Raw genomic sequence first — 16,468 nt, 5'->3', positions numbered from 1 at the left:
TTCCAACAACTATTCAGAGACCATTTCAAAATGTAGATAACCTCTCTCAATAAGATTTAGTACCTCCTCGCCTGACACAAAATGTAGAACTTGTAGCCTACTTTGACAACAATTCAGTGAATGCAACAAATATTAGATAGAGACAGATAAAGAGAGATGATACAAAACACAACAACTGTTCAGAGACAATTTTAAAAAGTACACAATTTCCCTAAAAGATTTGTAGGTCAAATTCATATTTCACATGGTCACTTTAGTGTTTGCATTTCGCCTGCAATATGTCATGGAACTTCTGGAAGCACGGCCCCATCCTGGAATGTGGCACAGTGTAACGGTTTTCTTTAGTGAAGGAGAGGTGGACCAAAACGCAGCGTGGTGGTTATTCATGGTACTTTAATAAAGACACTATACATGAATAAATTAACAAAACAAGAAATGTGAAAAAACCAAAACAGCCCTATCTGGTGTAAACACAGAGACAGGAACAATCACCCACAAACACACAGTGAAACCCAGGCTACCTAAGTATGATTCTCAATCAGAGACAACTAATGACACCTGCCTCTGATTGAGAACCATATGAGGCCGAAACATAGAAATCCCCAAATCATAGAAAAACAAACAGGCTGCCCACCCTAACTCACGCCCTGACCATACTAAATAATGACAAAACAAACGAAATAAAGGTCAGAACGTGACACACAGAACACGTAGCACACCCAAAGAAGGTTTCTACACATCTTCCACTCTTTGGCCTGCGTCCACCCCGGATGCGCACCACACACCCTCTCTTGTGCCCTTCAAACTTCACCTGCTTTCAAATTGTGAGTCCACACACCCTAATGCCACATTCTTGGCTTCCCTCTTCCTGTCATTGTAGCCATATCACAAAGTGAATGCACAAGCTGCATTTTGAATTGCCATCAGGAAACAGTGCCTGCAGTTTGTACGCATTTATGATGACAATGCTGAGCATCCCCCAAAACACATACTCCCACAATTTTATGCCCGTGCGTCCCAAATTGTAATAGTTCCATAGTTGGTCAAGGTGGTCAACCCTGCCCATTTTATTAGTGTAATCCATTAAAATCTCTGGCACAGATATAAGTTCCTACCACATTTTAAATACAACTCCAAAACCCCTGCCACAAGGGTGAATGGTGGGACATAGGGCAGACAATGGAAACGTAGGCTCCCCTCTCATATGTGCTCTCCCTCTTCCCCTACCTCTTCCTCCTCCTCTTCCCCTGGTTCTTCCTCTCCCTGCTTCTTCCTCTCCCTCCTTCCCTCCCTCTTCCCCCTCCTCTCCCTCAAGCTATTGTCCAATGGATTGATTATCATATTATGAGCAATAAGATCTGATCTTTTAGTCTACAAACGGTGTCAGTGGAGAAGGCGTTAAACCAATTGAAGTCATTACCTGATGGTAAATCTACAGGTTATGGTCTTATAGACAATTTTTTGCTTCGCTGTGCTGCTCCCCAGATTACTGTTCCACTGAGATACATATTTAATTGGTCTCTGGAAAAGAGGATGTTTGCAAATGTATGGAAGCATTCACAACTGTGTCCTATTCCGAAAGACAGCAAAGAACCCATTACTCCTGCCAATAGTCGATCAATTAGTCTACTCCCTACACTCAGTAATATATTGGAGGGTATTGTGAGTAGACAACTGTGGGAGTACATGGAAAAGAATGATCTGATTACAGCCAATCAGCATGCTTATCGCAAAAACCATTCCACTACCACTGCATTGGTTGACATGACTGACTGTAGGTGTACTATTTTTAGATTTCAGTGCAGCATTTGATTTAGTGGATCATGAAATAATTTTGACAAAATTAATGCATTATGGTTTTAAGGGGGTAGCATTGAATTGGGTACAATCATATCTGTGGGGCGGCAGGGTAGCCTAGTGGTTAGAGCTTTGGACTAGTAACCGAAAGATTTCATGTTCAAATCCCCGAGCTGACAAGGTACTGTTCCTAGGCCGTCAATGAAAATAAGAATTTGTTCTTAACTGACTTGCCTAGTAAAATAAAAATAAATATCTAACTGACAGGAAACAGTCCACCTATATCAATGGTTCATTTTCTTCCCCCAATGTGTTAAACTGTGGAATACCGCAGGGCAGCTGCCTTGGGCCACTTCTTTATTTAATATATACCAATGACCTTCCCTATGCCTTGGTTGAAACTCAATCTACTATATTTGCAGATGATACTACAATTTATGCAGCAAGACAATCGGTTCAACAGGTACAGCAGGCTTTATAAGGAGATTTGGAGAATATCAGGAAGTTGGTTTGCCAAAACAAACTTGTTTTAAACACCAAGAAAACCAAAGTTATGTTGGTCTGTTCAACTAGGAAAAGGCCAAAACATCATGGGATACAATTAAGTATGGGAGGAGTACAAATTGAAGAAGTGGCAGAAACCAAACTATTGGGAGTGCAGCTTGACAACTGCTTATCATGGTCGTCTCAAATAACTAATCTATGTAAAAAAAATATATATTAAAACAGCATGCATAATCAGAAGGATAGCTAAATATTTACCAGGAAAAATTATTCAGCAAATAACACAAGCATTAATTGAGAGTCAGGTGAACTACTGTTCGGTGGTCTGGGGAAATGCATCATCAAGTGAAGTTAGGAGGCTGCAGAATGCACAGAATAAAGCAGCAAGGATTGTTTTAAGGTGGAGATATGGTTTTTCTGTTGCAGTCATGCGTAGTGTTCTTGGTTGGTCATCAATCGACAAGGTAATTGAAAAAAAACATGCTTATTTTATAATATACATAATTTAAAATGGCCAAGTTCTATTCACAACTGTATTCAGTTGGTAAGAGACAGACGTTCCGTAAATACTAGGAATAGATTGTCCACCATCTATGCGTTATCCAGACAGAATAGAGAAATAGGGAAAAGAACATTTCGATTTAGAGCAATACAGAAATTGAATAAATTAACTGAGCAAACTAATGGGGATCCTGATAAACCTTTCAATATATAAATTTAAACATTATTTTAAAACAATGAAAATATAGTATATAGAAATGTTGTGGAACTATAGTAGATGAAGAATCAATATTTTTTAGATTGAGTATTTATTGGGTCATTATGCTAGTATATTATGTATGTTTATAATAGTGTGTTATATGTGAAAGTGTGTTTGTATTATAAATTGTATTTTAATGTTTAAGGACTCTTGGAAGATTAGTCCAAATGGGGACTAAAAGAGATCCAAATAAAATAAAATAAAATCTATGTTCCTCTCCCACCACTTCACTCTCCTCTTCCTCTCTCCATCCAATCTCCCCTCGCTCCACTTCACCCTCCACATCTCTATCCCTCCAATCATCTCTAACTCCTCTTCCTCCCTGCCCTTTGCTGCTTAGCCCCGACTCTCCACATCACTTCCCTCGCTTTCATCGAGCTAGAGAAATAGAGTAACAGAGGGAGACCAGACAAGCAACAAATAGGATACAATTGTGGTCAAGAACATAATCTCTCTCCCTCTCACACTCTCTCTTTTCCTTTCTCTCTATTTCCTTTTCTCAACCATACACATCACATAACTGCATTTGACACTAGCTAAGTAAGTGAAAGTGAAAAAATATACAAAGAAATATACAGTGCATTTGGAAAGTATTCAGACCCCTTGACTTTTTCCATATTGTTAAGTTGCAGCCTTATTCTAAAATTGATTAAATAACATTTTCCCTAATCAATCTACTCACAATACCTCATAATGACAAAGCGAAAACAGGTTTTTAGATTAAAAAACAAACAGAAATACCTTTTGTATATAAGTATTCAGACCCTTTGCTGTGAGACTCGAAATTTAGCTCAGGTGCATCCTGTTTCCATTGATCACCTGTAGTAAATTCAACCGATTGGACATGATTTTGAAAGGCACACACCTGTCTATACAAGGTCCCACAGCTGACAGTGCATGTTAGAGCAAAAACCAAACCATGAGGTTGAAGGACTTGTCCGTAGAGCTCCGAGACAGTATTGTGTTGGGGCACAGATCTGGGGGGGGGGACACAGTGGCCTCCATCATTCTTAAATGGAAGAAGTTTGGAACCACCAAGACTCTTTCTAGAGCTGGCGCCCGGCCAAACTGAGCAATTGGGGGAGAAGGGCCTTGATCAGGGTTCCTCTGTGGAGATGGTAGAACTTTCCAGAAGGAAAACCATATCTGCAGCACTCCACCAATCAAGCCTTTATGGTAGAGTGGCCAGACAAAATCCACTCCTCAGTAAGAGGCACATGACAGCTTGCTTGGAGTTTGCCAAAAGGCTCCGAAAGGACTCTCAGACCATGAGAAACAATATTTTGTGGTCTGATGACATCAAGATTGAACTCTTTGTCCTGAATGCCAAGTGTCACGTCTGGAAGAAACCTGGCACCATCCCTACGGTGAAACATGGTGGTGGCAGCCACCATGGTGGTGGGGATGTTTTTCAGCGGCAGGGACTGGAAGATTAGTCAGGATCAAAGGAAAGATGAATGGAGCAAAGTACAGAGAAATCCTTGATGAAAACCTGCTCCAGAGCGCACAGGACCTCAGACTGTGCCGAAGGTTCAGCTTCAAACAGGACAACGACCCTAAGCACACAGCCCAGACAATACAGGAGTGGCTTCGGGACAAGTCTCTGAATGTCCTTGAGTGGCCCAGCCAGAGCCTGGACTTGAACCCATCCAACCTGACAGAGCTTGAGAAGATCTGCAGAGAAGAATGGCACACCTGTACCCAAATACAGGTGTGCCAAGCTTGTTGCGTCATACTCAAGAACACTTGAGGCTGTAATCGATGCCAAAGGTGCTTCAACAAAGTACTGAGTAAAGGGTCTGAATACTTACGTAAATGTGATATTTAAGTTGTTTTTTTAATACATTTTCAAAAATGTGTAAAAAACTGTTTTTGCTTCGTCATTATGGAATACTGTAGCTAGCTCTCCCAGTCTCTCTCTTTTGCTTCTCCTTAATTTAGGAATACATTAATTTGTTCAAATCTGTTCAGCTATTGCCTTTTTCTCACTGAGTCAACTACTCATCACATTTTATGCACTGCAGTGCAAGCTTTTTGGTATTTGGTATTTTATCAGGATCCCCATTAGCTGTTGCAAAAGCAGCAGCTACTCTTCCTGGGGTCCACACAAAACATGAAACATGACATAGTAGAGAACAGTAATAGACAAGAACAGCCCAAGAACAGAACAACATAAAAACAAAAAAGACACTCGTAGCCTACATATCAATGCATAGACGCAAACTATCTAGGTCAAATACGGGAGATGCGTTGTGCCGTGAGGTTGCTTTATCTGTTTTTTGAAACCAGCTTTGTTGTATATTTTTAGCAATATGAGATTGAATGGAGTTCCATGCAATAATGGCTCTATATAATACTGTGTGCTTTCTTGAATTTGTTCTGGATTTGGGGACTGTGAAAAGACCCCTGGTGGCATGTCTGGTGGGCTATGTGTGTGTGTCAGAGCTGTGTGTAAGATGACTATGCAAACAATTTGGGATTTTCAGCACATTAATGTTTCTTATAAAAAGAAGAAGCGATGCAGTCAGTCTCTCCTCTACTCTTAGCCAACAGAGACTGGCATGCATAGTACTTACACTGTATATCAGCCCACTGATTACAAAGAAGAGCAAGACGTGCCGCTCTTTTCTGGGCCAGCTGCAGCTTAACTAGGTCTTTCCTTGCAGCACTGGACCACACGATTGGACAATAATCAAGATTAGACAAAACTGGAGCCTGCAGAATTTAGCTTTTTTGACACCAAACTCCAAAAAGTATCTTTATTACAGACAGACCTCTCCCCATCTTTACAACCACTGAATCTATATGTTTTGACCATGACAGTTTACAATCTAAGGTAATGCCAAGTAATTTAGTCTCCTCAACTTGTTCAACAGCCACACCATTCATTACCAGATTACCAAATATAGATTAATTCTAGAATTTAGGGAATGATTTGTACCAAATACAATGCTCTTAGTTTTAGAGATGTTCAGGACCAGTTTATTACTGGCTACCCATTCCAAAACAGACTAAAACTCTTTGTTAAGGGTTTCAGTGAGTTTATTAGCTGTGGTTGCTGATGCGTATATGGTTGAATCATCAGCATACATGGACACGCATGCCTTGTTTAATTAAAAATATTGAAAAGAGAAGAGGGCCTAGAGAGTTGCCCTGCGGTACACCACACTTTGCATGTTTGACATTAGAGAAGCTTCCATTAAAGAGAACCCTTTGAGTTATATTAGATAGATAGTGCTGAATCCACAATATGGCAGAGGTTGAAAAGCCATAACACATGTTTTTTCAACAAAAGGTTATGGTAAATAATATCAAAGGCTGCACTGAAATCAGTACAGATCCCACAATCTTCAATTTCTTTCAACCAATCATCAGTTATTTGTGTCAGTGCAGTACATGTTGAGTGCCCTTCTCTCTAAGCATGCTGAAAGTCTTTTGTTAATTTGTTTACGGAGAAATAGCATTGTATTTGGTCAAACACAATTTTTTCCAATAGTTTGCCAAGAACTGGCAATAAGCTTATAGGTCTGCTGTTAAAACCAGTAAAGTCCACTTTATCACTCTTGGGTAGTGGAATTACTTTGGCTTCCCTCCAGGCCTGAGGACAAAGACTTTCCTCTAGGCTCAGATTATATATATGACAGATAGGAGTGGCTATAGAGTCAGCTACCATCCTCAGTAGCTTTCCATCTAAGTTGTCAATGCCAGGAGGTTTGTCATTATTGATCAATAACAATGATTTTTCCACCTCTCCCACACTAACTTTACAAAATGCTTTTCTTTCATTCTTTTTTTTATGCATGAATATGATGACTCACTGTTCGTTGTTGGCATTTCCTGCCTAAGTTTCCCCACTTTGCCAATTAATTAATCATTGAAATAATTGGCAACATCAAATGGTTTTGTGATGAATAAGCCATCTGATTCGATGAAAGGTTGAGTTGAATTTGTCTTTCTGCCCATAATTTAATTTAAAGTACTCCAAAGTTTTTATCCATCATTCTTTATATCATTGATCTTGGCTTCATATTATATTTTCGTCTTCTTTTTGTTGAGTTTAGTCACATAAGTCAGCCAGTCAGATGTGCAGCCAGATTTATTAGCCATTCCATTTGCCCCATCTCTTTCAACCGTACAGTTTTTCAATTTCTCATCAATCCATGGAGCCGTAAGAGTTCTAACAGTCAGTTTCTTAACAGGTGCATGTTTATCAATAATTGGAAAAGCAATATTCATAAACTCATCAAGTGCAGCGTCTGGATGCTCCTCATTAATCACATCAGACCAACAAATATTTTTAACATCATCCACATAAGAGTCACAACTAAATATTTTGTATCTCTTTTCCACAATTTTAGGCCCAGCTGTAGGAACTTTGGCTTTCCTTGATATAGCCACTATATTGTCATCACTGCATCTAGTGGGTACGGATACAGCTTTAGAACTAAATTTTACAGTATTAGTAAAAATGTGATCGACACCTCTGGGTGGTCTTGTTCCTGTAGTGTTTGTAAACACCCTGGTAGGTTGATTAATAACCTGAACCAGATTACAGGCACTGGTTACAGTAAGAAGCTTCCTCTTGAGCGGACAGCTTGATGAAAACCAGTCAATATTCAGTGCCCCAAGAAAGTAGATCTCTCTGTTGTCACGAACGTCATCAGGGAAATGACCGGACCAAGGTGCAGCGTCGTGAGCGTACATTTCTTTTAATTATGAATGTCGCCAACAAAAACAAGAAACAAACGAACGTGAAGCTTACTAGGGCTACACAGGCCACTAACAAAGCCTAAGTATGATTACCAATCAGAGACAACGATAGACAGCTGTCCCTGATTGAGAACCATACCCGGCCAAAACATAGAAACAAAAAACATAGAATGCCCACCCCACATCACACCCTGCCCTAACCAAATAGGGAAATAAAACGTGACATCTGTTTACATCACATACATTATCAAGCATTTCACACGTACTGTATAGATACTGACTGTTTGCACTTGGTGGACGATAGCAACACCCCAAGTGTCAATTGACAGCATACACTGTTTCTTGGTTTTTGGTTGATGACAACAGCCACATGAATATGACAACAGGTTGTTTGCAAGTTAATCTTGCGATATTGACACTGATATTATTGTTAGAAAAACAAGGCAGTTCATGACCGCTATAGTAATTTAAAGAAAGGCAGTCGACGGCTGCTATGGGTCCTAAAGTGTTAATGATAACAATCAATGTAGGGTTTATTTACCTTAAATTTATCTTATAAAGTATTTTCCAATTTAAAAAAAATGTTTATCTATTGATGTTTTTTCAGCGGTGTCCTGTGGGAATCCAGGTACGCCTGCCTACGGGAAGATTGTCTTCAGTGATGGAATACTGTTTTCAAGCTCCGTGGCATATGCTTGTTGGGAAGGATATAAGACTTCAGGCCTCACCACTCGCCACTGCACCACAAATGGCACCTGGACCGGCTCGGCCCCAGACTGCACAGGTATGGTGCTCAGTGGCGATTTTACCATGTCAATCTTGGTGGGGCAAACAAAAAAATATTTTGTTTTATGAAGGCCAGCAAAGCCTACACATCACAACACTAAACAATACATTAAATGCACTATAACGGTGATAAACGGTGCCCACAAACTGTTAGGACAGCAGAGTCCAAACAGCAGTCCCAACACCTTACCACTGCTACACCTGGTTATCAGCAGAGCCTTGTCTGGCAGCAAAACAATACATGCTGCCTCATTTACTACCATTTAAAAAATATATAGCTTATATGGGTGACTGGCCCATGGCGTTCCCCTCTTTTTCGTGAAATGGGTGACTCTGCCTCATTTACTACACTTTAAAAAAATATATAGCTGATATGGGTGACTTGCTTAAACATATGTGGTTTCTACTGACAATTGAGATGTACAAACTATGGCATAAGGGAAACAACAAGCGGCTAAGAGGCAATCCGTAATTTCGATGAAGACATTATTGAGCAAGCTAGTACGGCCGTAGTCAATATAACTATGTGTTCAGCACTTTTGAAATGTATAGCGACAGAATTCAGAACATGGGCCATTCTTACAGTATTCTCCCTGTACAACAAGTCAGCAATTAGGCTATATAAAGATGGCATAAAAGCAGACAATGAAAGCTCTTACAATATTAAATTATTGCATTTCTCTAAAACAGGCTATAGGCTACATGTGCACCATCATGTCAGAACAGTAGGCTAAGTTATGAGGGAGGAAAGTAACCAAATTATTAGGGTGAGGCACATGTGCTACTAACAGCTTACTATACAACATTCACTTAATATTACTTTCTTTGCTACACTATACATATCTCCCTGGCATATTACATAATTTATGCAGCAGCACACAATACATTTTTGGACTCACCTTGTTGTGGAAGTTGGCACAGAGGTCCTTCTTGTGGGCCGAAATCCCAACCCTGTTGGGATGACCGTTCAACATTTTTTCCCGTATTTTCCCATTTTGACATAGTTTATTCCGAGTTCCCAGTTGTCTTGAACTCACTGAAGCCTGAGATTTTCCAGTTCCAAGTTTTTAATTGTTTTGAACGCGTCAGAAATGCTGGATTGACAACATGGACAAAGTATTCAAACTTTTCTGGGCCATGGCGTTACCCTCTTTTTTGTGATATCCAATTGGTAGTTATGATCTTGTCTCATTGCTGCAACTCTCATACGGACTCAGCGAAGGTCGAGAGCCAAGCCGCACTGCTTCTTGACACACTGCTCACTTAACCTGGAAGCCAGCTGCACCAATGTGTCAGAGGAAACACTGTCGACCCGACGACTCAAGTCAGCTTGCTAGAGCACGATGAGACAAGGACATCCTGGCCGGCCAAAACCTCCCCTAACCCGGATGACACTGAGCCAATTGTGCGCCACCTCATGGGCCTCCCGGTCACAGCCGGCTGTGACACAGCCTGGGATCGAACCCGGGGCTGCAGTGGTGCCTTAGCACTCATTGCTGAATTTGCGATTTCCAACATGTTGTGCAATGTTTATGGCCAATGAGCACTGATACATTTGTATCTATAATTTCTCTTCATGTGAAAAGGATTGAAAAGGATTTGCCAGTAGGTTGCAGACTTGATGCATGATGATGACTGCTTGTCTTGCTTGCTAGCTAAGATTATGAAAGTATTGACATGATCATTCCAATCAAAGCTACGGTAGGTATAACGTGATTTGATGTCCATTTTATCTTTGGCCAGTGACCTCAAACCTTCTTGGATGGGCACTTGAGTTTTTGAGCTCTACCTCTAGATTTTGCTGTAACGTAGTGTCTCAATCAGTGACAGAACACTGAGCCAATCATAGTGCAACTAGAGAATATTACCAACCCGTACGCTCCGGCTCTGCCTCACCTGCCCAGAATGACGCGTCGCCACTGACTGTACTATAGGAGCACTACAGTGGACTCGTCTAACACACATCTTGTGTTCATTCAATCTAGACAATGAGACGTGGCCACAATGCACCTAATCCTACATGCCACACTATGCTTTTGATTATGCTTGGAGAGTACTGTCTATGACTATTTGACCAATTCAACAGTGATCAGCTGTGGAGATCCAGGTCCTGTTGCCAATGGGATTTACATAGGGAATGAGTTCACCTTCAACAAGACTGTTCAGTATCACTGTAACCCAGGGCACGTCATGGACACTGCCGGTACGTCTGTGCTCCTCTGCACCAAGGATGGGTCTTGGAACCAAACCAAGTCTAATTGTAAAGGTAATTCAACTTTGGTTATGACTCAATAATTCTTGTCGTTTGCTTACAAAGAAACAAACATTTCAACTTTCATTTCTTTACTTAGGGCTGAGATGAGAAGGCGCAACCAGAGAAATATAGTACAGATATCACAACAACACCCCAGAATTTCAAGCACTCAGAGATCAAAAGATTTCAAAAGTTTTTTGATCCTGTTTGGAGTAGTTTCTCTACCTTTTTGGCACAGCAAGCAAAATTATTGACTTGCACAGACTGAAGGGATGTTATCCATGAAATGTGTAAGCTCTGTGCTATCAGATGTCAGACTTCAAACGTGTGGAGAAAACAATGTATCCAGTTAGTGGTGCAATGCAGGCAAGCATAGAGCAGGGAAGTCTCCTCCTGAGCAGATTGACAGGCAGAGAATGAATGTGTGCACTTCACATATTATTCCCCAGAGTAGTACTTTAGCAAAGCAATTGCAATCCTGTGGGTGAATACTGTTTAATATGCCAGAAGTTCCTGTTTTAGAATTGTAATATTTTATCGTCTCAGCGGGAGTGTTAAGAAATTACAGTTCATACAATACCCAGCGTATTGAGTTAACATACAGTACTTACTCACTCAAAATATTGATATTGTTTTGCCCCCACATCAGTGATCATGTGTGGCCATCCTCCGGCTGTTCGCAATGGGAAGGTGGAGGGATCAGACTTGCAGTGGGGCTCCAGTGTCACCTATAGCTGCTTCGATGGGTACCAGCTATCCAGCCCTGGAATCGTCTCATGTGAGGGGAACGGCACATGGAGAGGGGAGATCCCTCGTTGTCTTCGTAAGTTGAAATTCAAGTTATTTTAAGACTGAACCTGAGCTCTTGATCTAATCTTTAGTGCAATGGCAGTGTGCTCAAAGTTTAGCTATTTGCCTATTGCTGGTTTTTGTAATAAATGTAATTCTATAGTAGATACATCAAACTAATGAAAGCAGTGCCTTTCAAATGAAATGTGCAGTACCTGGCCTACTTATCCTTCCTATAGCGCTGTTAACGTTGTGCTGCTGGAGGGTGCATGACCAGACTAAACCCTCTGTGTTATGTCAGATTTGACAGATTGTGAAACTGTTGTGACAGACGCAAACATTTTCTAAATTGATCCCTCAAGTATCCGCAGCTAGGTCTGCCCATAACATGAGCATTACAAGGTGCATGGATGGAGTCTGCTGCTGAAGCCTGCAGGCCCTTGATCATAAGCTCCTGACACAGTGTCAGAAGTAGAGCCAGAATGTTCAGAAATTCCATGCACAGAGTGAGTTTTCATCTGAAGTCTGCAGGAGAGCCCACTCTGTAAAATAAACTCCTCGTGCTGTGGGTCTGAAACAGGTCTGAGTGACTTCTGCCGCTAAACTCTTTGTGGAACATTTAAGTGAGGCATTTCGCAAACATGAAGGACCTATTATGAAAAAGCAACTTGAAACCATTGTATTATCCATTAGAAAGAGCAGGACTAGTTCACACACTTTTTACACTAATCTACATTATATCAGGGGTTCCCAAACTTTTTCACTCAAAGCCCCCTTCCAGCATTGTGGAACATCCCACCCCCTTGTTGGCGGAGACAACATTTTGCAGGTTTAAACTTATTTCCTGTAATTCTACACATTTTGTCATGGGGCGCAGATAACATTTTGTCGTTTTAAAGCTAATTTCCTTGCACTTCTATACATTTTTCTATGCCTAATGTCTATTCATGTGATATTTGAGTGACTCAAACATTACAACAAAAACTACGGGCTAAGAAAATCTTAACTGACATGGGCTAGTTGATCTGGGCATTTCTGACAAGTTATAAATACAGTGCCTTTGGAAAGTATTCAAACCCCTTGACCTTTTCCACATTTTGTTAGGTTACAGCTTTATTCTAAAATGGATTAAATCATTTTTTCCCCCATCAATCCACACACAATACCCCATAATGACAAAGCAAAAACAGGTTTTTAGACATTTTTACGCAAATGTATTAAAAATTAAAAAACTGATAGGACATTTAAATAGTTATTCAGACCATTTACTCAGTACTTTGTTGAAGCACCTTTGGAAGAGATTACAGCCTCGAGTCTTCTTGGGTGTGACACAACAAGCTTGGTACACATGTAACAGTACTCTTCTTGCGTTGTGTACAATCAGTCATCGACACGGAACTCCAACATGTAGCACCAGTCATGTAGCTTTATTCTGATAGGAACGGCACAAAATTGCACGTCATGCAATGCACGTCTCACCATCCAACTCTGCACTCACGCACTGTACAAAATATATGAACCCCCCCACCAGACACAGTTAGTTGCTAGCTAGTACTGGCGGGAATTCTTTACAACAAAATGCACAACAAATATTCTCCAAAAACCGCTGCATCTTATGTGTGATGTTCGAATAACATTTACAAACAATTTGATATAAATTGTACATTTAATTCATCACTTGAGAGTATAAAAATCACTTTTGATGTACAGTGCTTGGCAACCAACAACTTACCGCTGGTTTGGTGCTTGTTCACTGGGACGATTCTAACTGGAACATCCCCCCTCGTAAGCAAGCTACGCAAACCAGCCAATAAGATGCCTGTCACATGTTAAGTACACTCGGTGACTTTAAAACATCCAAGTAATAAAATAAACCACCATAAGACTTTATCATATCCGTCACATTACCATGCTGCAACCTCTAATCATGGTCACAATGATGTAAAAGCAAAACAAATAAAAGATGTCAATACCATTGACCCTCTATTCACATATTTAACCTTCAAGTGCTAACTTTCTGCTGATTCATAATCTCAATCAGTCTTGACACTGGTTTAAATAGCCTTCCTGCCCTTGACCTAATATGACCCCGACTACCTTCAACTGCATAAGGGGTAACAGTGTTGTGTACTGTTGCAATAGGGTGTCCGTCAACACAGTCAGTACGTAACTGATGAGGTAAGAAATGGTCCGCGTTTGGTAGGTCAGGACGGATATCGTAAGCAGACTGGTCAATTAGCTCACTCACTACACTGTTACAGTCTCAGTCAAATTCTTGAAGACTCTCTGATCGAGGCAGACCTTCCAGCTGCAGTATATCATCCACGGAATCCAAAGGTGGAATATCCTGAGCATCCAAGGATCGCACATCACCCTCCAGGCTTGTGTCACCTGTTCCTTCAGAAGACAACTGACACCCACACTCTGGTTCTGTACTCAGCACCATCATCCACTGCAGTGTCCATGGCAGCTGAGACCACAAGGCTGTCATTCATGTCCTCAGACTCTGGTAATCCAGACATGTCTGTTCCCTCCTCAACAGCAGCATGGGGAAGAGGAAGAAAGTTGACTGGCATTATCAGGTTGCGATGTACCGTCTTCTCCCGTCCAGTGGAGCTGTTCTGAATCTTAAAAGTGTGACTGTCAGCATTCAATGCAGTGACAAGGTAGACAGTATCCTCCCAACGGTCAGCGAGCTTCCGCTTTCCCCGCTCCCCCTTGTTAGCCAGCAATACTCGATCCCCAATCTCCACTGGTGCTCCTCTGACTCTTCTGTCATAAAGGTCAGCATGCCTCTTCAACTGCTTCGCTGCAGATGCCTGTGCTGCATTCATGGCTTCTTTCAGATCTCTCCTCAAAGACTGAACAAACTGGTCATAGTCGACAACTTCTGGGTTCTCTATGACAGAGCCAAAGACTATGTCAACAGGCAGTCTTGGCATCCTCCCAAACATTAGCAGGAAAGGGGCAAAGCCTGTGGTCACGGCACCACTGTAACAGTACTCTTCTTGCGTTGTGTACAATCAGTCATCGACACGGAACTCCAACATGTAGCATCAGTCATGTAGCTTTATTCTGATAGGAACGACACAAAATTCCACGTCATGCAATGCACATCTCACCATCCAACTCTGCACTCACGCACGCTGGTTTGGTGCTTGTTCACTGGGTAGTTCCCAAAATAATACAATTACAATATACAATATAATATCTTTAACAATGTACCTGATAGGAACGACACAAAATTGCACGTCATGCAATGCACGTCTCACCATCCAACTCTGCACTCACGCACTGTACAAAATATATGAACCCCCCCCACCAGACACAGTAAGTTGTTAGCTAGTACTGGCGGGAATTCTTTACAACAAAATGCACAACAAATATTCTCCAAAAACCGCTGCATCTTATGTGTGATGTTCGAATAACATTTACAAACAATTTGATATAAATTGTACATTTAAATCATCACTTGAGAGTATAAAAATCACTTTTGATGTACAGTGCTTGGCAACCAACAACTTACCGCTGGTTTGGTGCTTGTTCACTGGGACGATTCTAACTGGAACATCCCCCCTCGTAAGCAAGCTACGCAAACCAGCCAATAAGATGCCATGTTGAGTAGGTGAATGCAAGACAAACTCAAACCAAAAACCCATTGGCTTAACAATAAAGTGGCAAGGGGAATCACCAATATAACCCTGTTTTATTTTTTATTTATTTACTTTTCTGCTCTTTTGCACACCAGTATCTCTGCCTATACATGACCATCTGATCATTTATCACTCCAGTGCTAATCTGCAAAATTGTAATTATTTGCCTACCTCCGCATGCCTTTTGCACACAATGTATATAGACTCGCCTTTTTTGTACTGTGTTATTGACTTAATTGTTTACTCCATGTGTAACTCTGTGTTGTCTGTTCACACTGCTAAGCTTTATCTTGGCCAGGTCGCAGTTGCAAATGAGAACTTGTTCTCAACTAGCCTACCTGGTTAAATAAAGGTGAAATAAAAAATTTAAAAAAACATGTATTTGGGGAGTTTTTCCCCATTCTTCTCTGCAGATCCTCTCAAGCTCTGTCAGGTTTAATAGTGATGTTCCTGCACAGCTATTTTCAGAGATGTTCGGCCGGGTTCAAGTCCATGCTCTGGCTGGGCCACTCAAGTACACTCAGAGACTTGCCCCGAAGCCACTCCTGTGTTGTCTTGGCAGGTTTTCTAGTCTCCCAGTCCCTGCCACTGAAAAACATCCCCACAGCATGATGCTACCATGTCCTCCAGACATGACGATTGGCATTAAGGCCAAAGAGTTCAATCTTGGTTTCATCAGACTAGAGAATCTTCTTTCTCATGGTCTGAGTGTCTTTTAATGCCTTTTGGCTCCAAGTGGGCTGTCATGTGCCTTTTACTGAGGAGTGGCTTCCATCTGGCTACTCTACTATAAATGCCTGATTGGTGGAGTGCTGCAGAGTTGGTTGTCCTTCTGGAAGGTTCTCCCATCTCCACAGAGGAACTCCAGAGGTCTGTCAGAGTGTGGGACTTATATAGACAGGTGTGCGCCTTTCCAAATCAAGTCCAATCAATTTAAATGTACACATGTGAACTCCAATCAAGTTGTGGAAACATCTCAAGGATGATCAATGGAAACAGGATGCACCTGAGCTCAATTTCGAGTCTCATAGCAAAGGGTCTGAATACTTAAAATCAAATCAAATCATATTTTGTTGGTCACATACTCATTGTTAGCAGATATTAATGCGAGTGTAGCGAAATGCTTGTGCTTCTAGTTCCGACCATGCAGTAATATCTAACAAGTAATCTAACAATTTCACAACAAATAAGGAATGAAAAAGAATATGTACATAT

The 16,468-nt window shown here is 41.1% G+C and overlaps 1 protein-coding gene across 1 annotated transcript in view; it reads left to right on the top strand.

The window, feature by feature from the left end:
* LOC135512133 (CUB and sushi domain-containing protein 1-like) overlaps positions 1-16,468 on the top strand; it is a 502,291-nt gene that overhangs the window by 469,769 nt on the left and 16,054 nt on the right. Inside the window, exons 58-60 of the mRNA XM_064933828.1 lie at positions 8,379-8,555; positions 10,644-10,823; positions 11,461-11,634. Coding sequence (XP_064789900.1) covers positions 8,379-8,555; positions 10,644-10,823; positions 11,461-11,634 — 531 coding nt within the window. The remainder of the gene's footprint in view (positions 1-8,378; positions 8,556-10,643; positions 10,824-11,460; positions 11,635-16,468) is intronic.

Source organism: Oncorhynchus masou, chromosome 24 (assembly GCF_036934945.1).
Source record: "Oncorhynchus masou masou isolate Uvic2021 chromosome 24, UVic_Omas_1.1, whole genome shotgun sequence".
NCBI classification, from domain to species: Eukaryota; Metazoa; Chordata; class Actinopteri; order Salmoniformes; family Salmonidae; genus Oncorhynchus; species Oncorhynchus masou.
This window is presented reverse-complemented; position numbering and strand designations above follow the sequence as displayed.